Below are 25932 nucleotides of genomic sequence, written 5' to 3' on the forward strand. Positions count from 1 at the left end.
CATGGCAGCCGCCTGGGCGCCCGGCCCGGAGACCCGCTAGGGGCGGCCCAGCGCCCCGGCCCAGCCCCTCAGCTGAGTCCGTCGGATCCGGCCTCGCTCTGCGCCCCGGGGCGCGCCGCCTCCCAGCCCGAGGTGAGGACAGCGAGGGCAGGGGCGCGCTGGGCTGGGGGCGCTCTGGGGTGCCCAGGCCCCGCGCCGCGGCCGAGCCGAGTGCCGCGGAGGTAGGAAGGGGATGCGGGAGCAAGTCCTGCGGGGAGTCGGAGGTGGGGGGCAGAGACTGCTCGCTGCCGGGAACCAGCCACCGCGTCGCCCCCGTGCTCGAGGACGCCCCTCGGCGCTGTTCCCTGTCCCCCTCCGTCCGACTGCATTCCCCGGTCCTTCCAGTGTCCTGACCTCGCTCTGCGCTGCCCATCCTTCACCTCCTTCCTACAGAGCCCGCTCCCGGTTCCTGTCTCCAATCCCCTCGTCTGCTCAGACCTTCCCAGCCCCCGCCCTCCGCTGACCCCGCCGCTTTTTTCTGTCTGGACGCCCCTCTCCCCTCTCGGCTCGTTATCACTCGGAACCGGAATCTGTGCCCCCATCTCCACGTCCGGCCGCCTCCCAGCCTGTGCCGTCCCACAGGTGTCCGCACGTCCGGCGGTCCGTCTGTCCCTCCCGGGGCCGGCGCTGACCATGCCCAGCGGCTGCCGCTGCCTACATCTCGTGTGCCTGTTGTGCATCCTGGGGGCACCCGTAAAGCCTGCCCGAGGTGAGCGCTCCCCTGGGCTCAGGTCGCGGCCCTGTCCGGCTGTCCCTCGCTTGCACGTTGACCTCTGCTGGCCAGAGATGGCACTGCAGGCGCTCCGACCCGCGGGGTTGGCGACACCCAGGACATCCTTTTGGAATGGGATGAGTCTCTGTTCTGCCCTGTCCCAGAGCTGAGTCCACCCAATTACTGGGACCCTGCATCCTCTCCCTAGCCCCGCATCGCAGGCAGCTGAGCGCTGACCCCGGGCTCACCCCTCTCACATCAATCTCTTGCAGCCGATGACTGCAGCTCCCACTGTGACCTGGCCCATGGCTGCTGTGCACCTGATGGCTCCTGCAGGTACCTCTCTGAGAACGTGCTCCCAAACGCTGTGCTCCACATTTCCCGGGCCTCCACACACACAACCAGCTCAAGCCCCAGAGCAGAATGACTCTACTGCTCTCTCCCCATCCCCTCGTGCACATGGCACACAGGGCAGAAAGCCAGCCCCTCACCCTGTGCTTACCCCTCCCCAGTTCCCCTGTGCCTTGCCACTCCTTTGCTTCTTCTAGCTTATGGCTCCCCACTTCACTCTCCCAACCAGGTATTCTGCAACATTCCTCTTCAAGATACCAGGAGAAAGACCCAAAGCTTGAGGGAGTGTGGAGAGTGGGAGCCATAAGGAAAAGGGGAGATAAAGGAAAGACATAAAGAGAATTGGTTTAGCCTGGAAAAGAAAGGCTGTTGCAAGGGTTGCTGGGGAGAAGCACTTTTGAGAGTCTTTTCTGATGAATTTGAGTAATTGACTCAGTGGGGTGGGGTTGAGCAAATTCTGCAGCAGGAGGAAAAGTGTGTCTGGTCATAAGGAAATGAGCTGACAGGGCAAGGTCCTGGAGGGGCTGAGGGTGCTTGGGACTCTCCAAAGTAGAGCAGGCCTTTGCCCTGGAATCAGGGTAGAAAGATAGTCCTGATGACCTTTCAAGGTCACTCTTTTTTTTTTTTTTTGCGGTACGCGGGCCTCTCACTGTTGTGGCCTCTCCCGTTTTGGAGCACAGGCTCCAGACGCACAGGCTCAGCGGCCATGGCTCACGGGCCCAGCCGCTCCGCGGCATGCGGGATCTTCCCAGACCGGGGCACGAACCCGTGTCCCCTGCATCGGCAGGCGGTCTCTCAACCACTGCGCCACCAGGGAAGCCCAAGGTCACTCTTTTTTAAAAAAATGTTTCTAAGCACCTCAGACATGCCAGGAGTGGTGCTGGGGGCACTTACAGACATCATCGTAATTTCCTCCTCAACACATCCCTGCCAGGTGTATCCCCAGTTTACAGATGAAAAAACTGAGGCTCAGAAAGGTTAGACAAAGTGCAGAACCAGGACTTGAATGCTGGTGTCTGATGGTCTGATACCATATATGTGTCCCGTGACCCTGCACAGCCCTGTATCAACCTGGGATAGGCCTGCTTTCCCCTGGGGGCTGTCATATTTGTCTGTTTCCTAGAAGCTCTGATCTTGCCTCCTCCATTTCTTCACATCCTTCTACCCAGAGCCCTGACCCTGTGCTTCTCCCCATCAGGTGTGACCCAGGCTGGGAGGGGCTGCACTGTGAGCGCTGTGTGAGGATGCCTGGCTGCCAGCATGGTACCTGCCACCAGCCCTGGCAGTGCATCTGTCACAGTGGCTGGGCAGGCAAGTTCTGTGACAAAGGTAGGGGAGTAGAGAGGGTAGCTGTTGTCTGGGGACCTCAAGTGTCTTGGGAGAACATTCATCCTTATTTATTGAGCGCCTATTGTGTCTGGCTCAAACCGGAAAATATATGGTAGCTTATAATTTTAGACTTTGTACCTATCTGTTGTCTGAACTGATCCTAAACACAACCCTATGTGGTAGGCAAGACACCTGCGGAAAACTGTACTCATGTTACAGATGAGGAAACTGAGATCTACAGACAAGATACAACTTGCCCAAAGGCACTTTGAGACAGACAAACAGGGCCAGGGCTGAGTGCCTCCCAACTCCAAATTCAGTGTTGTTGTTTTCCCCCACTACACTGTACCAGCATGGGCTGGGATTGTAGTATGAGCCACACCCACAGAACTTTGGGTGGGGCCTGGGCAGGTCTGGGTGCCAGACGTGAGGGGCTAACCCCAAGCCCTCCTGGTGTCTTCTCCAGATGAGCACATCTGTACCACACAGTCCCCCTGCCGGAACGGAGGCCAGTGCGTATATGACGGGGGCGGCAAGTACCACTGTGTGTGCCCACCGGGCTTCCACGGGCGTGACTGTGAGCGCAAGGCCGGACCCTGTGAGCAGGCAGGGTGAGTGCTGGTCCCAGATTAGATGAGGATCTGGTGATGGAGGAGAGAGGACTGTTGAGAAGATGGTGGGGCAGTGTTAGGGCTGACGGTCTGAAGTCCCACACGGGGGTACTCGAAGATAAAACCCAGTCTGTCAGAGTATCTGTAGGGTTTCTCAACTTTTTGAGAAAAAAGTGAACCATTTCTCCAACAACAAAAATCTACAGGGGGGCTTCCCTGGTGGCGCAGTGGTTGAGAGTCCCCCTGCCGATGCAGGGGACACGGGTTCGTGCCCCGGTCCGGGAAGATCCCACATGCCGCGGAGCGGCTGGGCCCGTGAGCCATGGCCACTGAGCCTGCGCGTCCGGAGCCTGTGCTCCGCAACGGGAGAGGCCACAACAGTAAGAGGCCCGTGTACCACAAAAAAAAAAAAAAAAAAATCTACAGGGGTTGGAGGTGTAACACATCAATGTGTGACCCCCCTGGGTGGGGAGGCTGAGGGCCTAGGACTCCCCTCATCCTCCCAGGAGGGGTGGCACGCAGCCCCTAAAGTTGTTCCACGCAGCAGCCTTATGCCTCGTGGTGAATGGGGAAATGGCCTACAGGTCTGGACTCTTCCTCATTTCCACGTCAAGCCTGAGAGCCTGCGTGGATAATAACTGTACACTTGCCTTGAGCCTTGCTTTGGGGCCAGGCCCTCTGCTACTTGCTTGACCCTGGATTATCTTATCTAACCCTTACCATTTGGGAAGCCGGGTACCGCTCTTATCCCATTTTAATTTTTTTAAAAACTTATTTATTTTAAAATTTCTTCTAACACTTTTGTTTATTTATTTGTTGGCCGTGCTGTGCAGCTTGTGGGATCTTAGCTCCTCAACCAGGGATCGAACGCAGGCCCTTGGCAGTGAAAGCACAGAGTCCTAACCACTGGATCGCCAGGGAATTCCTCTAATCCTATTTTTAAAATGAGGCATTTGAGGCTCACAGAAAAGTGGCTCAAGGTGACATAGCTAGAAGGGGGGTGGTAGTGGTAGCAGTGATCAGGATGTCGACCTGGGCTACCCTGCAGATGGCAGTCGGTAAAATGCCCTCTCCCATTCCACTCAGCTCCCCGTGCCGGAATGGCGGGCAGTGCCAGGACGACCAGGGCTTTGCCGTCAACTTCACATGCCGCTGCTTGGCGGGCTTTGTGGGTGCCCGCTGCGAGGTGAACGTGGACGACTGTCTGATGCGGCCTTGTGCTAACGGCGCCACCTGCCTGGACGGCATCAACCGCTTCTCCTGCCTCTGCCCTGAGGGCTTTGCTGGGCGCTTCTGCACCATCAACCTGGATGACTGTGCCAGCCACCCATGCCAGAGAGGGGCCCGCTGTCGGGACCGGGTCCACGACTTTGACTGTCTCTGCCCAAGTGGCTATGGTGGCAAGACTTGTGAGCTAGTCTTACCCATCCCAGATCCCGCCACCATAGCGGACATCCCCCCGGGGCCCACCTTGGCTGCAGTGGTACCTGCCACGGGGCCTGTTCCCCACAGCGGGGGCGCCGGTCTGCTGCGCATCTCCGTGAAGGAGGTGGTGCGGAGGCAGGAGGCCAGGCTGGGCGAGTCTAGCCTGGTGGCCGTGGTGCTGTTTGGGGCTGTCACTGCCGCTCTGGTCCTGTCCACGGTGTTGCTGACCCTGAGGGCCTGGCGCCGGGGTGTCTGCCCCCCTGGACCCTGTTGCTACCCTGCCCCACGCTATGCCCCGGCGCGCCAGGACCAGGAGTGTCAGGTTAGCATGCTGTCGGCAGGGCTCCCCCTGCCGCCTGACTTGCCCCCTGAGCCTGGGAAGACCACAGCACTGTGATGGAGATGGGGGCTTTCCTGCCCCCTCCTTCATCTCCTCTGCCGCTCAGACTGGATTGGCCCTTTCTCGCCACCCCTCAGCTGGGATACACAACACTGAGGGACCTCAGCCTCATGCCAGAAATATTATTTTTTTAATACACAGAGTGTAAGATGGAATTTTATCAAATAAAACTATGCAAGTGCATGTGGGCTCCTTTGCCAGAAAAAAATCCGCCTGGAGTCCCAGATGCAAGAGGGCCAGAGCAGAGGCCTGCTTCTGGGGAAGCCGCGGGACTCTGCCCCCGAGAAGGAGTGGTTTGTAAAGAGGAACCCAGGGTACCCTTTTCCCCTCTGCGGAGGTGAGAGAGAGGTAGAGCCACAGAGGGGTGTAAACAAGCGGTAGGCCCCCCTGTGCCAGGCAGCAGTGGGTAGGACAGAGGGAGGCCCTGTGGGGCGGGGACTCGGGGCCCTCAGGGAGAGGAGCAGGCTCCCTGCTGGCTGCTCTGCAGCAGCTGCTGGAACAGCGAGTGGGGCTGGCTGCGCAGGACGGCGGGGGAGTCCAGCTCCGCCACCCTCCCGGCTTGCAGCACCAGCACCCGGTCCGAGTTCAGGATCGTGTTGAGCCTGCGTGGGAGAGGGTGGTCAGCGTGGGGGTGGAGGACAACGCCCTAGAGAAAGCTGACCTGCTTTCCCTCCTCTTCTCCTCTGGACAGCATCAGCCTGCCCCACAGGCTTCAGCCCCTGGCTCTGTGCTAGGGGAGGGGCTGCAGGCTCCCTCAGACAATGCGCTACAAAGGGCCTGGGTCGGTGCCTGGAGAACACGGAGCTGAGATTCATGAGGGTTGGAATCTCTAGAGCCCTGACCCCTGGGGTTTCTGAAAGGAAGGGAGGCTATGGGTCCATGACACCTTAGCCCCTGATTAGATTCTCACTCTGGATGCCTACACACCTGTGGGCGATGGTCAGCACTGTCTTGTTGGCAAAGCGTTTACAGATAGTCTGCTGGAGCAGCTGGTCTGTCTTCTGGTCCACGCTTGCTGTGGCCTCGTCGATACACAAGATCTGGACCATGTGGAAAGGATGAGGGGGGAGGAGGGAGAAGAGGGTCAGCCGTGGCTGCTAATAAGCCCCAGCCCCCGCCTCCTGGTCTGGCTCAGGCCAGCCCACAGCTCCCCACCTCCAGCTCTAAAAGAAAAACTAACTAGGTCTCTTGAGACCTCTCCCCAGTCCACTTCCTCACCCCTCACCCCTCACATGTCCGCTGCCTTCTTCCTGGCCCTCTCGAATGTCCCTTCCTCTTGTCTTACCTTGGCATCTGTGAGGAGAGCCCTGGCCAGACACAGCAGCTGCCTCTGCCCCAGAGATAAGCTCCGGCCCCCCTCGCCCAGCTCACCATCCAGACCACCTGCAAAGCACAGCATCTTCACCCCTGGGTTCTGAGCCTCCCTCAACCCCCTCCCTGCTCACTCCTGCCACCATGCAGGATAGGACCTAGAACTCACCCATAGATACGATCACCTCACTCAGGTGGCACTGCTCCAGGGCCTGCCACAGGGCCCTGTCCTCATACAGACCCCGGGGGTCCAGGTTTTCCCGAACAGTTCCACTGAACAAAAAGGGCTCCTGGGGGATGATAGCCAGCTGGGATCTGGGGGGATGAGGACGGGACAGGACATGGGGGTCTTGGCTGGGGATGTGGCCGCTTCTGCTCCCAGCACAGGTTTTAGCTATAGGTCCAGCCCTCCAGAAAAGCTTGGGGATAAGACCTGAACATAACCCCCATCCTGTTCCCTGCTTGGTCAGCCATGTACCTAGAACTGTGCCAGTGCTATGAGGAATACCAAAGGAACCAAAGGCCTAGACTCTGCCCTTAAGGAGCTTACATCTCACTGAGGGGCAAAACAGAACAAGCATGAGCTAAACCGTATGGTACTGACTCCAATCAAGGGACAGCAGTGGATGGCAAAGAATGACCAGAGGGGACCAAGGAATGACTGGGTAGGGGATGCTTCAAGGTTGGAAGTGGGCCTGAAATTGGGTCCTGAGGAGCCTTATGGTCAACCTATGGCCACCACAGGTTAGAAGAGAAGGCAGGAAGGCCAGGGCCAGGGCCTGGGATCAGTAATGGACTTTAGGACAGAGCATCCCTACCTTTTTCCACATCATGGAACTCAGAAAAAATGATACTAGGGCAACGTGGTTGGGAGGGGTGTTTAGCTCCAGATGAGACCCCTTGTGGCCAGAGGAAACTGGCCCAGGTCTCCAGCTGTCCCAAGCACCGCCTGCCAAGCCCGAGGTCACAGCACCTGGGAGGCTCTGACTCAGGACGCAGTGACTGGTGGTCTAGAGCAGAAGGTGTATGCTGGGAAGTACAAGGTGAACCTGGGAAGGTGAAAACCTTAGGACCACAGCTATGAACCCCAGCCTGAGCACTGGCAGCTCACTATCCTTGCCTGCTTGTCCCATCCTCCGTCTCACCTCCTGATCAACCCTGTCTGCCCTGAGTTTACATAAAGCCTTCCTAACTGGGCCTTCCTCTAAGTGCCAGTAGTCTGGTCCCCTCTCCTCCCTCCCCCAGACCTGAGTTCGGCCAGCTCCAGCTGGCTGGTGTCCACGCCGTCCAGCAGCACTCGCCCAGAACTGGGCTCTAGCAGCCGAAAGAGCACCAACAACAGGGAAGACTTGCCAGAGCCCGTGCGGCCCACGATGCCCAGCTTCTCTCCAGGCTGCACGTAGAAGGTCACCCCATCCAGGGCATTGGGCAGCCCTGGCCGGTACACCAACACCACATCCTGGAACTCCACGCTCCCCTGGCTCAGCCAGCCAATGCCCAGCTGGTGGGGTCCGTGGGTGGGAGAGGGAGGGAGATGGGTGAGATGGGGAGGAATGAGGGGAGTGGAAGGGAGAGGAATGAGGGATGGATGCCGTGAGAGGAGAGGTGAGGGAAACGAGGAGTGATGGGGGGATGGACACAAAAATCAGGGAGATCACAGGGGACGGTACAGGAGCTGAGAAAAATGGTGAGGGGCACAAGGAAAGGAACTGGAGGAGAGACTGGGGCCGTTAGGAGGATCCTTCAGGGTTCTAGCACCCAGGCTGGGATGAAGGTGCAGGCTACCTGCGGCCGCTGGCCCTGGGGCTCCTGGGGCAGGTCACAGGAGTACTCCTCCAGCCGCTCGACGCTCACCAGCATGGCTTCTGTCTGTGTGAAGCTGCTCACCAAGCCGGAGAGCAGGCCCGTCAGGGACAGGGCGTAGGACAGTGACAGGCCCACGAGTCCTGGGGGAAGGGAACACAATTGCCAGGGGAGGCTTGGATGCTGGGATGTGTGTGGGGATGGCTGGGCAGAACGGGCGAACCCTGAGCTGTGGACCGTGGGCATTTAGAGGAAGCTGGCACTGAAGGAGGAAGATGCAGGAGCCAGACCAGGCCCACAGGAGGCTGGCTGCAGCAGAGTGGAAAGGCTACGAGGGAGGACGGGTAGAAGGCAGGTGGGCTATAGGGCCGGTTGCTAAGTGCTGAGGACGGGTGAGCACGGAGGGGCAGAGATCAGAAGACTTGACTAGTCCCAGGTCCACGACCACCAGGGTGAGTGACTCCTTGAGGCTCAGTTTCCTCAACTCTAAAATGCGGGTGATGAGAATTACAACATATCCTCACAGGGAACCCCGGATGGGAGGTGAAAATGCTTGGGGCTGTGGGGGGGGCAGTGCAGGGAGAGGTCTGGGGCAGGTGCTGGGAATAACACACTTCTGAGGTGAGAGTGAAGGGTCCCGGGGCGGCACCTGGGTTGGCGAGGCCCTGCTGGTGCTGTACCAGGGCGATGCCTGCGATGGCGCTGACCACTGCGGCCCCCATGAACTGTAGCCGAATGTCCAGCCACTGCATCGTGGCGCTGGCAGCAAACTGGCACCTCTGGTTTAGCTCCAGGAGTCTCTGGTTCTCCTCCTCAAACCTGGGGGAAGCCACGCTACAGCTGCACAGACCCGCCCAGACGCCCTGCCCGTAGAATGCCTCCTCCTCAGAGCTGACCTGCACGCCCACAGGCCGCACCTCAGTGGTACAGAGGAGCCAATGTGCGCTCTCGTAGGCGTCTGCTCAGTGTCACTCTCCCCCTTTTCTGTTTCTCTCCTCTTCCCCCTATGTCTTCACCCACCCTTCCCTTCTCAGGAGACTGAGACCCGCCCCCCTTCTTCTCAGGGGTCCCTCTTCCCCCCTCCCCCCAGCACCTCACCCCCCTCGCACTGATTGGAGGAGGCGGACCTCACACACCTGTAGGTGGTCCCGGTGGCCCGGAGCACAGGGAGGCCGGCCAAGGTGTCGGCCAGGTGGGTGTAGAGAGGAGACAGGGTGAGGCTGCCCAGGCGCCGCAGCTCCCTCGAGGAGGCCCTGTAGTGGCGCTGCACGCGATAGTGGATGAGGCTCAAAGGCGGCAACAGCAGCAGCAGCCAGGGCAGGCCAGAGCCCAGCACAGCCAGGAGGCCCAGCAGGCCTGCCGCGTTGGCCAGGAGGATGTTGAGGATGAAGGGCAGGCTGTCATCCGCACAGGCCACGTCGGAGGAAAAGCGGTTGAGGACCCGGCCCGTGGGGGTGGAGTCGAAGAAAGTCACCGGCGCCTGGGAGGAGGGGTGTGGGTGGGCCAGGGCAGGGGCCAGCGGAGAAGCCATGGAGGGAGCCCCCGGGGGAGGTGGGCTGGGGGGAAAGGCCGAAGGTAGAGAATAGGAAAGGAGTAAAGTGTCCCCAGAGTCTGTGGGCACTGAGGTGGGGCTGGAGGAGCTTAGAGGAAGAATACCCCAGGTGGGAAAGAGAGAGTCTCTCCCATCCCTCTGGCTAGCGGGGGCCCTGAGAGGCCAGGCGGGCCACCCCTCTACTTCTGTGCTAGACGTGCCTACCCCCCTTTCAAGGGCAGGCAGCTAATCTCTTTCCAGAAGATGGAGTCTTCAGGCCATGAGTGAGATTTAGTTAGATGTTAGGAGGAACATCCTGATTGCCCGTGGCGGGACAGAGTGGTGAGGGCGGCGGTCAAAGTCCACACTGTCCCACGGTCAAGCACTCAGGCTCCGGAGTCAGACTGCTTCTTGGATTCCAGCCCTGCCACTTACCAGATGTGAGACCCCAGGTAAGGGGGCTTCATCTCCTCAAGCCCCCTGTCCCTCATCTCAAAAAGGGGGATAGTAATGAAACTGCACCCCCCGGGGCTGACAGCAGAATTGAAGCCAAAAAGACAGCAGTCAGGAGCTTAGTAGGGTCTGCCTGCCACAGAGCAGGTGCTTGGTAACTCCTAGCTATTTAGACTACTCACTATTGGGAGGTACGGTCTCAAAGACGCTTTCCCTTTCTCTGCCTTTACTTGGGGATCAGTCCTATCTTAAGGCAGGGCACTAGGTCAAAAGACTTGCTGAAGCATTTCCTGAAGCCAGCTTATGAGAAATTAGTTCCTTCACAGCCTGAAGATGTGGGCAGACAGTGGGCAGCTGCTCCCGGAGAGGCAAGGGAAAGACCCACATGTCCTGGGTTCACGGCCACAGAACTAGCCTTGCCCAGGTTGCACACACTCTCAGAACCTGTTTTCTCATCTGTAAAATGAGGATAATAGTACCCACTCAAATGGTTATAATGAGGCCCTAATAAGATAACAGACAAAAAAAGAGCTTCGTATAATAACATCGTTAATAATAATTGTAATTGGGCCCTGTATATGCCAGACACTATCCTAAGCACTTTCGATGTACTGATTAATCCTCATAATGACCAATGGGGCAAGCAACAGACTATATATACACACAGCAACAGGGATGGACCTTAGAAAAGCTCTAAATAAAAACTGTGAGAAAAGGAATGTCATTTATGAAACTATGTGCACACAAAACACAGGCATTTTGCAAAAAGCCAAAAAGATACATATTAAACACATCTAGGATGGCTGCTTATCAAGGAAAGGAGAGGAAATGAAAACAGGGTTTGCAGATAAATAGGAATGGATCAATGCATAAAATTAAAAAGGGATCTCACATGAACTAAGTGGTGATTAACTCAGTCCTCTGCCCCTGAAGTAAAAAACGGAAGTAAATCTGAGGAAGATTCTCTTCTCCCCACTTTATAGATGAGAAAGCTATAGGCCTAAGTAATTGGGTTTGAACCCAGGCAGCTGCTCTGCTCTTGGCCTCTCCAGGTCTCAAGTGCTGCACCCATCTGTGAGGGGCTGTTTTCTCCTGAGGACCAGGATGGGGGACGGGCCCCTGATGGAGCCCAGGTACCGGGAAGGGCCCCCCATGCCACCCCCACCCTCCCATCCCCTCACCATGAGGACTCGACTCAGCAGGCGGCGGTGCAGGGTGGCGGCTGCTCGGAGGGTGCCCGCTGCAAAGAGCACTGCCCGGAGAAGGGTGCAGAGGGAGTTGACGCCAGCAATGGTCGCATACACGGTGAGGTAAAAACGGATGTCTGAGGAGCCATTGGGGGCAGCTTTGGGCAGTGGGAACACTGAGGTGCTGGGTGGTGGGGAGGGGGCTGTGGGTAACCAAAAGTGGGGCCACTCAGGGGTCCCTTCCCCACGCCCCTCCCCAACGCCACTGCTCCCCACCCTCCAGGAGACACAGGGCCTGGAACACCAGCCCCCCAACTCACTCCCTGCCTGGCAACCACTCTGAGAGCCCCAGGCCTGCTCCTGGCCCCAACCACTCACTAGAGGCTTCCGGGGAAGAAGAGCAACTGGGCAGACAGTGGCCCTGCGGAGCCCAGGCTGGTGGGAGCTGGCGCCTCCTGGGAGCTATTCTTGGCTGCCTTCAGCTGAGCGATCCAGTGGGAGAGCCACCAGTCAGCCGAGTTCCTGGTTGCTGGGTGGGGATGGGAAGGAGAAAGCTGCCAGACAGCTCATCTTCTTCTTTCTATTCAGACACCCCCTTCCTCTGCTCTCGACTCTGGTTTCTACCCTCCTCCCCAGCCGTCCCCACCTTATGTCCTCCCCAGTGTGCACTTCTTTCCTGGGCCCATCACCCTTCAGCTCTGGGGAGAGCGTGATCTTGAATCTGCAGAACGAGAGTCAGCCTTGGGGTCAGGTCAGAAGATGGCTACGGAGCATCCCTGCTCCCCTCTGGCTCCCGGTCCCTGGGACCCTCAGAACTGGGGACATGTCTCTTGGCCCAGCTGTCGTCCACACATGGTGAGTGTCTGGGCTTTGTAATGATTAGTACAAGGTGATGGATGTGATGGGGACCTAGGTGACAGGGCTGTGGGTGGGATGAAGGCCTGCAGGGTTTACTCCTACCTTGCATGAGGAGCAGAGAGAAGAGGATGGCAAGGGCCAGGCCCCAGCCCACGGCCCTCCAGTATGCACGGTACACGTGGAAGGCCACAGCGCCCTCCTTCTTGCTTTCTTCCTGCAGCAGGCGGCCAGACGTGCTCTCCTCCACCTCCAGCCCCTCCTTTGTTTTCTCTGGGTTCCGTACTGATTGGGCTGTGACTGAGAATCAGAGAGGTGGGTGGTGGGGGGGGTGGAATTAAGCTTACAGGAGATGACAGTTGAAAACCTTAGTGTTTTCAGGGGCAGGCAAGCTTCCTAGAAACATCTCCCTACAAGTGTGGTGGCGAAAAGCAGGCTCTTTCCTCTCACCCCGGGCCGTACCTGGGTCAGACTCTTGTCCATCCTCAGCCCAGGCTTTGGGGGCAGCTTGTACCAATGGCAGGATCTCAGAAGGGGGCCCTGGAAGGCAGCAGGGGAGATTAGGAGGGGGCTCTTCTGGGTATATTCTATGCCTTTCTAAACATGTGAGCCAATCCACCTCCCATGCTCTTTGGACCCCCTCCCTGACCTACCCATGCCCTGGACCCGCAGACCCTGAGCAGGACCATCAAGTCCATCCCTCTGTGTCTGGAGTCCGATCAGCACAGACAGAAAATGTTCACCCCTGGGAGGAGAGTCACGGCCACCTGTGGGAAGCCTGTCCAAAGGCACCTCTCACTACCGCTGGGCTTTCTCCTCATGCTTCCTGGAACTCCTAACCTGCTTGTGGAGCCTCATTCTGTTTCTCTCCAGTGAACATGCCAATGGTCATGTCCCTCTGGATAATAATCCATCAGAGTTTCTGTTTATTTGTTTTTAAATAAAATGATTATTCTAAACCTGACTGCTTTCCTTTCTCCGAGGACATCAAACTGTTCTCTGAGATCCTGGGCCTCTAAGTTCTCAAAGCTCCCAGTCACAAAGCCACAGGCTCCTTTCCCTCCTGCTCTCTGTTCCTCACACCAGTTTTGTGAAGGCAGAAGAGGGTCTCCCACTAGACAGAAGCATGACGGGGCCCAGATAACACACAGAGGGGGTGGCAGAATCTGCACTTGACAATCCATCTGTCGCACCCGAGCAGATGGCTCCCTCACTCAGCCAGGCTCCCACCCTGGTGGCCCACATTACCAGCCTGGATGACGCGTCCAGCCTCCATCAGCAGCACCACGTCAGCCCTCTCCAGGTACTCAGTGCGGTGGGTGCACAGCAGCCGCGTGGTGTGGCTCAGCACTCCCAGGATGCACCTGTGCAGCAGGTGGTTGGCCACGTCCGCATCCACAGCGGCCAGAGGGTCATCGAGGAGATAGAGCTCCTTCTCCTAGGGAGAGGTGGGGGCACCATGGATACCAAGTCCTCTGGCCAGAACCCAGACCTCTCCCTAGGACGTGATCTTGAGGCCGTCCGGGAATACGGTTGAGAGGAACTCTGGGGCTACCCCTACAGCAGTAAAGAAGGTGGTGAGACCAGAGGGTGGACTTCCCTCCAGTTAGGCAAGGCCAGTGCCCCAGGGCCAGTGTTCAGCTTTGCTGGGTCCCAGTGCCTCAAGCCACATAATGCTTTTTAAAGGGCCTTTAATTCTGCCTTCAATCTAAAAAAGGGGGATGGGATGGCCAAGGGACCAACACCTTAGGTGCATGCAAGGGGGAGGGAAGAAACTGGATGTTGATGAAAATATCCCCACGCTGCCCCCTCCCCAGACGAGCTCCCGAGGCTCCAGGCTCCCCCATCTTCAACTTACCTGGTAGACGGCACGAGCAAGGGCAATCCGGGCCCGCTGTCCTCCGCTGAGGGTCACACCCTTCTCCCCCACCTCTGTCTGGTCCCCAGCAGGCAGGATCTGACAGGACAGGCCCCGCAGTGTTGGTCAGCGAGCCCCCCAGTACTTTCCACCCCATTTCCTACCCCTCTGCAGGGAAGAGATGGCGGGGGTCAGAGAGCCAGGGAGCTTGAGGAGACTGGACTTGAATTTGAGGTATGTGGGCCAGAGGGGACAAACCACAACTCCAACAAAAAAGAGCATTTGTTGAACACGTTTTTCTTTTCTTTAGGAATTTTTAACAAGCTTTCCTATTTTTGTTTTTTGTTTTTCTGGCTGCACCACGCAGCATGCAGAATCTTAGTTCCCTGACCTGGGATCGAACTCATGGCTCCTGCAGTGGAAGCGTGGAGTCTTAAAAACTGTACCGCCAAGGAAGTCCCCTGTTGAACACTTTCTATGTGCTAAGCACATTACAGGCATCATCTCATCTGACCCCCACAGCAACCTTATGAAGTTGACGTTATTTCATTTTCACAGATGAGACCAAAGCTCAAAGTACCCTGCCCAAGGTCATTCCACAGCTAGTAAAGGGCAGGACACAAATGTAGATCCTTAACCACTCCGTCACACTCACTACCCTGCCTTTTTAACAGGCAAGGATGAAGATGGCCAAATTCAAAGTGAAACTTTCCTAGGTTTTTAGAGAAGGAAGGTATCCTGAGCCTTGGAAGAGGTACCCTGTGGCCTTGGGAGAGGTCTCCTTAGCTAAGGGGTCCCCATACCAGAGGAAGCACCTGTGGTCGACCAGATGGTGGCTCCCCTGAGGGAAAAGCTTTGTGATTCATTTCTTTTCTTAGTACCCAGAACAGTTCCCTGTATCCAGGAGACATTTGGGAAATGCCTGATGTAGAAACAAATGATAAGTGGACATAAGATGCTCCATGGTTGGAGTCAAAGGTCCTCCTTTCCAGGGAAGTTCCACATCTACCTAGACAGGGTAATGCTGATGACAGTCCTGCAGGGGATATGGGGGTTGGGTGGGAAAGTCACAGGAGAAAGCTGGACTCTCATCCCCCTTAAATTTAGTATTCTGGATGTGGGGGGTCTGATGGGCTTGCCAGACTTCTCTAGAATAATCTTGACTCTTCCAGTGGGAGGTGGGAGAAGGCCTCTTGAATCAGAACCATTAGCCACATCTACAGAGCTAAGCCTCATAGGAAACCCTCCCCTAGTCCCAGAGGCTGCAGGGTTCCCATGGCTGCTGTGTGGAACACCCAGTCTCCACCCTCCCCCCAGGCCCTGTGCAGAAGCTGGACACTCTGGGAGGATCAAAGCCTGATGGCCAGTCCTGGGTAAATGATGCCTGAGAACAAGCAACCCCTTCCCAGAGAAGCAAGTCTCTGACCTGCGGTGTTAGGGACGCGGGGAAGCGGGCGGACAGGCACTCACGCTGAGGTCATCGTTGAGGGCACAAGCTTCCAGCACTTCCTTGTACAGCTGGGCATTAAACGTCTTCCCAAAGAGGATGTTGTCTCGGATGGTAGCAAACTGGATCCAGGGTTCCTGGGTGGCCAGGCCAAAGCCTTTGGACAGCCTCCACACTGCCACCCGCCCACGCAGCCTGCAGAGAGCCAGGCCAGCAGCATGGGAGGCTGGCTCCCCGCTGGTCCCCTTCCTGCCCAGCCCCTGCCTCTCGGAAGCCTCTCCAGATTGCTGTCTCTTACACAGGGTCCCGCTCCATGTCACATGGCTCTCTAGACTGGCAGCCACTGAGGTCAAGGGATCCTAATGAGGCTGGAGGCTCACTCTGGACTGGGAAGGGAAGAAATTGCTCTTTGGCTGCAGCCAAGCAGCTGTCATATGTCGATGTGCTCAGAAGAGAGTGTGGCCACCACCCTGCACTCATTCATTCTCACCGTGAAATAAAAAGGCCCTCCCTCACACCTCTCTGCTCCTCTCTGGATCCCTCCCGTGCACAAGCACACTTTCTGAAAGAGTAGCTGATGCCGGCTGTTTCCATTTATTTCTTCACTCACTATTACAGCACTTCTAACACTCTGTGGTGATGGTTTTGAGAACCCACTTTCACTTCCTTTCCCTTTACAGACTGAAAACTCTCCCAAGAAAGGGACCATGTCTTGCTCATCCTGGCATCCTGCGGCCTCTAAAAAGGTGTCCACCATGTAGCAGGGGCCAGGACAGCGCTGACAAAGGGCAGAGCTGAGGACACGGGGTGCTGGAAGTTGCTTACCTGTGCAGCTCTCCCGCGATGGCAGCCAGCAGTGAGCTCTTCCCGCAGCCCACCTTCCCCACGATGCCCACCAGCATACCCTGCAAGGAAGCCACACAAGTAAGTGTCAGGTCTCCCTCCTGAGGCCCTGGGATAGCAATCATCCCATGGAGGCTTCTCTCTAGGCCCCAGTTAGCCTGGAGGGAAAGAATTCTCCACCCCACAGGCTGAGCTGAGCCTCGGTGACATGCTGTGTGGCCCCAGGGGAGTAGGGTGTTTTATTCTCTGCTCAGAGAAGCATCAGTTTCACTGTGTGAAGGGCCTTTGGACAGCAGCAGTGTGCCAGAGAGCATGGGAGGAAAACTGCCCGAGAACTTCCAAGGAAAGCTCTGAGGCAGGCGACCCAGGATGGGGTGAGGGGAAGGAAGGACTCCAGGCTTTGGGGCCTGGATGCTGGGCTAGCTAACTCCACCTGCAGCTAGATTTCTTTTTTTTTTCTTTTTTTAAATAAATTTATTTATTTATTTTTGGCTGTGTTGGGTCTTCGTCGCTGTGCTTGCGCTTTCTCTAGTTGCGGTAAGAGGGGGCTACTCTTCATTGCGGTGCGTGGGCTTCTCATTGCGGTGGCTTCTCTTGTTGCGGAGCATGGGCTCTAGGCGTGCGGGCTTCAGTAGTTGTGGCTCGCAGGCTCAGTAGTCGTGGCTCGCAGGCTGTAGAGAGCAGGCTCAGTAGTTGTGGCGCACGGGCTTAGTTGCTCCACCAAATGTGGGATCTTCCTGGACCAGGGCTCGAACCCGTGTCCCCTGCAGTGGCAGGCAGATTCTTAGCCACTGCGCCACCTGGGAAGTCCCTGCAGCTAGATTTCTAATAGCTCAGGGCAAAAACAATGTTTTGCACAGGTACCCATTTCTGTGATTTGCAGTTTAAAATTCTCTGTGCTCCCTTCCTTGCTTAGTTGTAACATACATTCATGGAGCTATCTCTTTGTACACAACGGAAAAAAATTCCTTCCATAGAAACAGGTGGGGCTCCTAGCAGCTCTGTCTGTGATGTCCCACACTGCCAGCCAGGGTTAGCCTATCTTCAAGTGGACACCAGACCAACCTGAGACCCTTCCCTGGGAAGCCTCCCTCTTTCTGGCTGTGGCAAGTGAAAGGGCTCTCTGCAGGCCTGTCTTCTGCTCAGTGGAGAGCAGGTCCACAGAGAGAGAAGAATGAGGCAGATACAGAAAGAGAAGCAGACGGAAGGAGCTGCTTGGCAAGTCGAGGCCTGGCTCTGGGCTGCTGCTGAGATCTGCCCACGTGCTTGCCTGTGGATTCTGCAATTCATCTCTATATCCTTCTTACAAATTCTTGTTGGCTTAAGCTAGCTCCAGTGGGTTTCTATGACTTATATCCAAAAAAGCCCCAAATGACACATTAGTAAAATTCCTTTCAAAAATTCCAGCCTTGTCTTGCCTGAACTAAGAGGAAAAACAAAACATTCAGCCCAAGCCAGAAACATGAGCCAAATGCGGTAGAGGCAGTTCAGGCTCCCCTGGAGAACGCTGGGTTGAGCTGTGGGGCGAAGGGTTGGACATGGGTCAGGGGAGAGTGAAAACTCAGGACTCTGGTGAAGAGGAGTTGCCGTCCTGCCAGGAATGTTCTTTCAAGTGCTTCTTTGATGATGTATGCCAGGGTGTGAGTCACAGGGTGTGATTCCTCTTCACCAGGCTAAATAGAGGATTATCTATACCATTTTCAAAATCCTTCTGAGAAGGGGCTGCTGGGCCTCTCCCGGAGGTCCCTAGCCTGGGGAAGATGCTGGATAAGTTCTGGAGTCTGTTCTGAACTCGACAGCCCCTGAGGGACACGGAGAGAAAAATGCAGTTGTTGGACTGGACTGGGTAGATGTGAATGGTCTGGTGACCAGGGAGAGATGTGACTGCTCTGAAGTGGCTGTGTGTTAGAAAACTGACATTCAGAGATAAGGTATCATCTCCTCTCCAATGAGAACCTGCTCACCAAAACCTCTCTGGTCCTTCCCTCAGTAATTAGAGCCACTGGGCCATCTTGCTATGATTGGCTCTGTCCTTGTTTATCGGTCACTGAGCTTGCATGTCCCTCGTTAGTCTGGGGATTCTACTAGGGTGTCTGACCAACCAACCTTCTTCACTTCAAGGTGACTGATGAAGGTCTCCTGGCTGGTTCCAACTGCGTCCCAGGAGAAGAGGGCTTCATGTAGCTCCAAGGCTGTAGATGGCTCTGTCGGAGGATCTGAACAAGGAAGAAGCCACTGAGCTTGGGCTTCTAATCCACAATCTACCTGCCCAGGGCTAATTCAGCCTCAGTCTTGGTCTGAGGATTCTCCCCCAGGAAATGGCCACCTGCCCCGCCTAAATTCTGCTGCCTCTGGCTCCCCTTGGCAGCATCTGTGTACAGCAACCAAGGGGCTACAGTCCCCTCCTCCCCTGTGCCAGGTTCTGCCCTCCAGCTTCCCATTACCTGGGCTGTAGCAGGCCTGGGGGTTGTGGTTGGGAAGGTCGAGGAAACGCTGGATCCGGTCCAGGGACACTTTGGCCTCCAGAAGGCCATTGATCACCCAAGGGAAGTTGTTGAGGGGAAGAATAAGCATGTGCACCAGTGCCAGGGCCGTGAACACCTAAGTGGGGTCGAAGGTGGGGGGAAGGGTTGGAGCATCACCTGAAGCTCGGGAATTATCTGAAGGCCTGCTCTATGGGTGGCCCTGCAGACAGGTCTGTGGAGGGGAAAACAGGGCAGCAGCAAAACTGAGGAGTTAGCTGGACAATCTTGGGTTAGAGGTGGCAGAGGTGGCCAGTCCAAGAATCCCAGAAATTCCAGATACTCCTCCAGGGATCCAGGGTGCTCCCTGATAAGCACACACACCTAGCTCACTCTGAGACCTTCTCAGAATTTCCAAGTAGCAACATCACCTGGCTATACCCAGCACTGGATCCACCTTGCACTGGATCGTGAACTTTTCCTCCAAGGCCATCAGAATGAGGATAAGGGGACCTAACCACAAGTAGGAGAGGAAGAGGAGAGGAAAGAAAGGAATTCCTTCGCAGAGGGAAGCGTTATATATCCGAGGCCCCAGATGAAAGGTCCCTTCAGAGAATTTCTCCTTGGTTGGGAACGGATAAGGCAGCCAGGGACCCTCCATCCCTCCTTCCCAGCCAGCACTGAGTGCCCCAGTCCACTCCTCACTCCACACTCCACTGCAGTCTCCGTGCTGCTGTTTCTCTCCCATGCATTCCTACAGCCGTCCCCTCCCCTCCTGGTCCTCACCTTGGTGGCAGTGAGCTGGTGCCCCATGAGGACGTAGGTGATGAAGATGACGATGGAGATGACGACTGGCAGGGCAGCCCACAGGTACACACAGGCTGCATCCAGGTACTTGATGACCCTGAGTCGCCCCAGCTCTCGAGCTCGACAGGCCTCTACACGGGCCCCCAGCGCCTGCTCCCACCCGAAGAACTTGATGACACGAATGCCACTCAGCAGCTCTGTCATGAGCTAGGGGTGGGGACAAGAGAGCAGTACAAAGTGGAGACACTGCTCACGCGTGTTCTCCACCGCTCAGTCTCCCCCAGGCTCCTGGCACAAGATGTCAAGTATTCTGAGCCCCCATATGCTCCAGCTGCGGGCAGGTTGGAGCTGGAATCCTCCCACCTTCCTAGATGAAGCGGTGGAAAGTAAAGGGGGGGGGGTCGGGTGGTATGGGAACTATTCCTATAGGAGTATACAGGTGTAGGAGGGCACACCACAGCCCAGGGTCAGGCAGACGACAGGGCCAGGCAAGATGGGCAAGGGCCAGAGGAACTCCTTGAATCCTAACATTCAAACATCCCCAGCCTGCAAGCCAGGGAGGCACTGGGAGCCTTCCCAGGTGGCCCTGGAGACTAGTCAATAGCTGTCATGGGTAGGGGAAAAGGCTTCATGCCATAACCAGCTTTCAGAGACACCCCCCTCCCCATTAGCACTCGGAGCTATTCCAGTAAGAGGTTGACAACTACGCTATATGGACCCCTAAGCCCACCATCCCCTCCCTAAAGGTACTACAATCACTGCAGAACCCAGAACTGACTCAGCCAGACCCTCACACCTAGAGTTGGCCCAGGCAGGAGAGAGACCTACTCATTTCCCCACAGCCCACCCCTAAGAGGTAGCTGGGGTTCTCCTAGGCCCCTTCACATGCGGTTGTGGGGTGCTCTGTGCCTGAGATGAGGAGGTGGGAGATTGGGTCCTGGCTCTAACACTAAAATCCCATTTGGCCGCAGACAGGTTACTTCCTACCTCCTAGGGTTGCTCTTAGGGCTGCATGAGCTAATACTATAATATTACTAACAGGCTACGCTTACTTAGTGCTTACTTTGTGACTGGCACTTGCCAAGCAGTATCTCATACGATCCTCCAACTATGTTATGAGGCAAGCTATTATTATCCTCGTTTTACAGATGAGGAAATGGAGTCCCAGAGAGGTTAAGTGACTTGTCTGAAGTGATTAAACTAGTAAGTGGTAGAGGTGGGATGTGAACCCATGTCTGTTTTTCTCCAGTCTGAGCTTTTAACTTCTAGATCACACTCACTCTCTCAGGCACAGTGCATGGGAGGACCTGGGGACCAGGATGCTGGGACCTGGGGACTCTGGATGACTGAGGGACCCCAAGCGGCCCCTCACCTTAACCCGCGCATCCTTGTGCCGTAGCATCTCCTGGTTGCTGGCCATGATTCGGGTGGCAATCACTTTGTTGACGGGAACCAGCAGCAGTGCCAGGATCAGACCGCCCACGAAGGCCACGTCCACCTGCTGGTGCAGCAGGTAGAGGGTAATGGCCAGCTGCAGGGGCAGGCCCCAGGCCTCATGGAAGCTCCCAGCAAAGTTGAGCAGCCGCTCAGAGTCGGTGCCTAGTAAGTTCAGGATCTCCCCAGTGGGAGGGCGTCTGGGCCCCAGCTGCAAAGCCTTTCGGTACAGGATGTTCAGCACAGCCCCCCGTGCCTGAAGTGTCACCTTCCGCACCTCATACCCATACTGATTCTGCAGCACGGCGCCCAGAACGGCCCCACCGGCCAGCCCCAGGGCATAGAGCAGGCCATTGCTTAGTGGCTCCTGCCCCTCCTCCAGGAAGCCCACCAGTAGGGACAGTAGCAAGGGTCCTGAGAATCCCAGCATGGTCCCCACCAGCTTTAGCAGTCCAAGTGCCAGGTAGCGCTGCCCCAAGGCCCCATACAGGGCCCTCCACAATCGGGCCCCCTCCTGCCATTGTGCCTGGAAGACACGGGCTAGGTAGGTTGGGTGCAACCTGTCGGGGAGGCGGCAAGTGTCCTGGGGCTGCCGGAGCTCTCCACGGGCCCCACGGGCCAGCAATGGTGCCAGCCAGGCATAGGAAAAGCGTGACAGCCAGCTCTCCCCATCTTCAGCTACCTCGGGTTCCTGTCCCTCGGAGAGGAGGGGCTCCTGGGCCCAGGGTTCCTGTGGCCGCCCAGGGACTGCCCAGCCCAGTCCATAGGCCAAGAGTGCAGCCAGCTGCAGGATGAGAAGGCATAGGCGGGAGAGGGGCCCTGGGAGAAGTGGAGGCAGAAGTGTGCCTCGCTGGCAGTGCCATAGCAGGGTCAGCACTAGGGCTGGGGCTGGCAGGAAGGCAGTCAGAGTCAAGGCCAAGGGCCCCCGGGAGCGGCCATGAGGGGAATGAGCCAACACCCACAGGGCCAGGCTGTGGCTGATCCAGGCCACAGCTGCCACGCCCCCGGCCAGCACCTCTAGTCCTATGGGCCCTGGGCCTGCCCCTGGTGGCAAAACGACTGGAAAGAGGTCTAGCAGTGGAAAAATGGAGAGCAGGAAGGAGGCTGCAAGTCGGACCCGCCAGCCAGGACTGCAGCGCGGGATGTAACCTGGATTCCTGGGGACAAGGGGGAAAAGAGAAAAGGAGGCACATCGCAGCTGACTCAGGGCCCAGACATACTTCCAGTAACTCACTTACCTAGAGGGAATCAACTCCCTTTCCTGCCTGTATACCTTATTTCCATCCCAGTTTACTCTGGAACTCAGGGTCTTTTCTCCCAGGAAATCTTCCTGGATTAATCTAACCCATTTTTCTAATCTACCCATACCATTTCTTGTCATTCTTTTGCCACAGAAATAAAAAATTCTGAGTTAAGGTTGTACGGAACATGAAGACCCTAATTACAAAAAAAACAAAACAAACAAACAAACAAAAACCCCAAAACCTAAATTTTCCTACAGATAACAACTAAGAGATGAGTTTTCATTTTTACAAAAGTATCTACATAAAATAACCCTTAAATTCATCCGAAGCACTATTAGATGGATAAAAATGTGACTTACATACAGCTTCTATACACTAACACTATAGCCTAAATTTTCTGAAGCCTCAGAATATTCTACTCTCTGTTTCTCCAATGGTTGTAGAAGATGGTGTGGATCATTTTTGTGACTCCATTAGCTGAAGAAAAACCTATTTTCATTTTTGTATCATCTTGGCTTGCAAAAAAAGTGTTTAATAAACAAAAGGGTTATCTGCCTGCATTAAAAATCAAGTACAGGGGGGCTTCCCTGGTGGCACAGTGGTTAAGAATCCACCTGCCAATGCAGGGGACACGGGTTCGAGCCCTGCTCTGGGAAGATCCCACATGCCGCCGAGCAACTAAGCCCGTGCGCCACAACTACTGAGCCTGCGCTCTAGAGCCCGCGAGCCACAATTACTGAGCCCACATGCCACACCTACTGAAGCCCATGCGCCTAGAGCCCGTGCTCTGCAACAAGAGAAGCCACCGCAATGAGAAGCCTGCGCACCACAACGAAGAGTAGCCCCCACTCACCGCAACTAGATAAAGCCCGCGTGCAGCAACAAAAGACCCAACTCAGCCAAAAATAAATAAATAGATAAATAAATAAAATTTTTAAAAAAAATCAAGTACAGGGGACTTCCCTGGTACCACAGTGGTTAAGAATCTGCCTGCCAATGCAGGGGACATGGGTTCGAGCCCTAGTCCCGGAAGAGCTCACATGCCACAGAGGAACTAAGCCCGTGCACCACAACTACTGAGCCTGTGTTCTAGAGCCCGCAAGCCACAACTACTGAGCCTACGTGCCACAACTACTGAAGCCCACGCGCCTAGAGCCTGTGCTCCGTGACAAGAGAAGCCACTGCAATGAGAAGCCCGTGCACCACAATGAAGAGTAGCCCCCGCTCGCCGCGATTAGAGAAAGCCCACGGGCAGCAATGAAGACCCACTGCAGCCAATAATTAATTAATTAATTATTTTAAAAATCAAGTGCAGGAAAACACACCTGCAACAGTACATATCAGAACACCTTGAAGGTTCATATAAGAAGAGGTTCATATAAAAACATAAATCTATATTCCCTGTGTTGTGGGCAGGGCTGGGTTACTCAAAATTTTAATTGTAGGTTAAAATGTTTTGGGTTTCCTTTAAAAAATTCAGTAATCACAGTTATATGGAGGGGTTTATATTCAGATAAAAGTCAACCTTTAATAATTCTTTTTTTCTAAGATGTGGGGACAGAAGAACATTGTGAGCCCTTGGAGGCTGGAACACTGGCTCCAAGCTGGCCATTAATCAGTCTTATGAACTCAGGCAAGACTCTTTCCTTCTCTGCATCTCATTTTCCTCATCAGCACTGTAAGCAGTGAGGAGTCTGGACCCAAAGCCCTCTGAGGTCCTTTCCTGTCTAAGATTCTGGATCTCTCTAAACCTTTTCAGCACCTTGCAAAAATCTGTTAAATGAAGTGAGATGACCACAATTTCTGTGGATTACATGTTGGTCTTTCTTGCCTTCTCCTTACACTGTGAGTTCCCAAGGGACTAGGCCAACTTTTAAAAGATACTCCTCTGAGCACAGATAATCCTTCTCAGTTAGTCAGTGTCACTCTGTGCTGACTGACTAACCCTCTCCACACTTTTGTCTCTGCATAAAAGACAAATCAGGATTCCTCCCAGACCAAGCAATTCTGAAGCCTCTCCTACACAAGGAAGGGATTCATCATCCTCTAACTCATCTTAGGTAAGGACATAGTCTGTCCATTAGACTAGGGACTCCCAAAGACAGACCAGACATTCCTCCTGCCTTATCAGTAGCCAGAGTGAGATTAACTTTAGCCATATCTAGACATACAGGAACTGAGTATAAAATCAAGGTGAGTTTAGCACCTACACCTTATAGCCCCAAATTCAGGAAGGATTAAGGTTCTGATTTTGCTCTTCTTTTCTACCGACTGCTTCCTCTCTAACGAGTACATATGCTTTTCTGAGCCTAGAAACACTGAGGTTTCCTAGACGGAAGTGGTGAGAAATTGGTTCAACATCTTCGGCACACGTTAACCTTTTTGGCTTAAAAACATTGCTCACCCACTTTTGCCTCCAATTCATGACAACTGTGTTTGCGCATCTGAAAATCTACAAAAGTGATGATTTTTACCATGCATCAGGCCTTTAAAAATGTGCCAAGCACTGCACTATATGCTTAAATGCATTATCTAATTTAAATCTCCCAACAATGTTATGAGGCTCAGGGAAGCCAGGTAACTTGCCTCAAACAGCCACAATGCTGCAAAGTGGTTATGCCCACATTTTATTCTACTTTTGCCCCCTACTCCAGAGATCTCACTATTTCGGTTACACTTCCGCGGAGATGTGGGTTTCGAGTGAGGTCTGCAGGAACACAAGGACAGATGTCTTGCACCCGTCTCTACCCACCTCGGGTTGCCCCAGTGGCAGGCACTGAGCACAGCGAGGAGCGCGTGGGGCAGGGCGCTGAGCACCAGCTGGGTGAAGCAGTGGCCGGTGGTGTCCCCCTCCCACACAGGGAGCGGCTGCAACGCGCTGGTGCCGCACAACTGGGCCAGGAACCGCTCCATGGAGGCCTCACCTGAGAGGAAAGCAGAGGGTGGAGGGAGGGAAGGACCCTCCCAGAGAGAGAGGAATCCGCGTTCCCAAGTGCTAGGCGCAGGCAGGGAGCCGGCACCCGAGGGGGCGGGACGCTGACCAGGAAGCGGGGATGGAGTAGAGTGACAGCGCGTCCCCTGTCGGACCTCCCCGCCTTCAACCCCGCCCACAAAGCGGGACCTTCCCTTGCTGCCGCCCCGAAACCAGACACCGCCCGTTCTTGCGTTACCTCAGCGGTGGAAAGGGAGTTGGTTTGGCTCCCAGGAGCAGGCGGCTTTCTGGACTGGTCACCTAGCCGGGCTCCGCTTTTCCCACTCCCTGCGTCCCCGCCCCCAGAGATCTGGAACCTCTCACCTGAAGACGCTGTTTTCCCACCGGATCCCGAGATCCTCAGCACTGGTGGAAGCAAAAGAGCGTGCTGCCGGCTTAGACCCTGACCAGGCTCGCGTGGCACCCCCTAGAGGCGGGATGACCTCCCAAAATTTGCAGGGCTTCTGTGCGCGTGCGCATCTCTCCCTCCCCGCCCCCCGCCCCCCGCCTCCCCCTCCCCCTCCCCCTCCCTCTCTCTCTATGGAGGCGAGCCCCCTGTATTATGGCGTGCTTATGCTGCCTCTCAGGACACTTGCAAATGCACTGATCTCAGCTCTAATGCAGCGTCAGCCATACACTGTCACGTAGAGTACTCGCTCCCATGTGTTTACTGTTTACTAGCAGGCACATGCATTGCACTCTAATTCTTACAGCTTACAGCGATGGGAAGCCAAACATGCGAGCCTCGTGCCGCTTACGGACACTGGAACCATTTCCTTCCTTACTCCAAGGCTGTATGGCCTTGGGGAAGTTGCCTAACGTCTAGGAACCTTAGCTTCTTTGTCATTACAAAGGGGGC

General features: G+C 55.6%; 2 protein-coding genes across 6 annotated transcripts; one reads left to right on the forward strand and one right to left on the reverse strand.

Moving 5' to 3' along the window:
* The first annotated feature begins 534 nt into the window (after window positions 1-534).
* DLK2 (delta like non-canonical Notch ligand 2) lies at window positions 535-4864 on the forward strand. Of its 3 annotated transcripts, none has more exons than XM_060111010.1 (5): window positions 535-748; window positions 1024-1087; window positions 2301-2431; window positions 2898-3042; window positions 4129-4864. In XM_060111010.1, exons 1-5 carry the CDS (start codon window positions 673-675, stop codon window positions 4862-4864), a joined length of 1152 nt encoding a protein of 383 aa, XP_059966993.1. In that variant the 5' UTR covers window positions 535-672. The 3 variants fall into 3 exon arrangements, with proteins under 3 accessions (XP_059966993.1, XP_059966991.1, XP_059966992.1); XM_060111008.1 differs by having other exon boundaries at window positions 673-748; window positions 2301-2413; XM_060111009.1 differs by having other exon boundaries at window positions 673-748; window positions 2301-2410; window positions 2988-3042.
* Window positions 4865-4987: 123 nt separating this feature from the next.
* On the reverse strand, window positions 4988-25476 carry ABCC10 (ATP binding cassette subfamily C member 10). 3 transcript variants are annotated; one of them, XM_060109979.1, is made up of 22 exons: window positions 25398-25476; window positions 24855-25026; window positions 20797-22015; window positions 19404-19631; window positions 18600-18756; window positions 18262-18371; window positions 16138-16217; window positions 15336-15507; window positions 13866-13964; window positions 13256-13445; window positions 12470-12547; window positions 12113-12307; window positions 11531-11681; window positions 11147-11336; window positions 9118-9461; window positions 8631-8800; window positions 7964-8124; window positions 7426-7679; window positions 6348-6493; window positions 6153-6250; window positions 5795-5907; window positions 4988-5469 (listed from the first exon to the last, which is right to left on the reverse strand). In XM_060109979.1, the coding sequence occupies exons 2-22, from the start codon at window positions 25013-25015 to the stop codon at window positions 5316-5318; spliced, it is 4470 nt and encodes a 1489-aa protein (XP_059965962.1). In that variant the 5' UTR covers window positions 25016-25026; window positions 25398-25476; the 3' UTR covers window positions 4988-5315. The 3 variants fall into 3 exon arrangements, with proteins under 3 accessions (XP_059965962.1, XP_059965963.1, XP_059965964.1); XM_060109980.1 differs by having other exon boundaries at window positions 25273-25424; XM_060109981.1 differs by lacking the exon at window positions 25398-25476 and having other exon boundaries at window positions 20797-20925; window positions 24855-24886.
* Window positions 25477-25932: the final 456 nt, after the last annotated feature.

The sequence above is a fragment of the Mesoplodon densirostris genome, chromosome 10, assembly GCF_025265405.1.
Source record: "Mesoplodon densirostris isolate mMesDen1 chromosome 10, mMesDen1 primary haplotype, whole genome shotgun sequence".
NCBI lineage: Eukaryota > Metazoa > Chordata > Mammalia > Artiodactyla > Ziphiidae > Mesoplodon > Mesoplodon densirostris.

Excerpts from the sequence above, each read along its gene's own strand:
- DLK2 (XM_060111010.1), top strand. The coding sequence starts at position 673 with ATGCCCAGCGGCTGCCGCTGCCTACATCTCGTGTGCCTGTTGTGCATC. Across the intron at positions 1,088-2,300 it reads GCACCTGATGGCTCCTGCAG|GTGTGACCCAGGCTGGGAGG; the intron begins GTACCTCTCTGA and ends TCTCCCCATCAG. Across the intron at positions 3,043-4,128 it reads GGACCCTGTGAGCAGGCAGG|CTCCCCGTGCCGGAATGGCG; the intron begins GTGAGTGCTGGT and ends CATTCCACTCAG.
- ABCC10 (XM_060109979.1), bottom strand. The coding sequence starts at position 25,015 with ATGGAGCGGTTCCTGGCCCAGTTGTGCGGCACCAGCGCGTTGCAGCCG. Across the intron at positions 8,801-9,117 it reads GCCACCGGGACCACCTACAG|GTTTGAGGAGGAGAACCAGA; the intron begins GTGTGTGAGGTC and ends GGCTTCCCCCAG. Across the intron at positions 8,125-8,630 it reads GCAGGGCCTCGCCAACCCAG|GACTCGTGGGCCTGTCACTG; the intron begins GTGCCGCCCCGG and ends CCCTTCCCCCAG.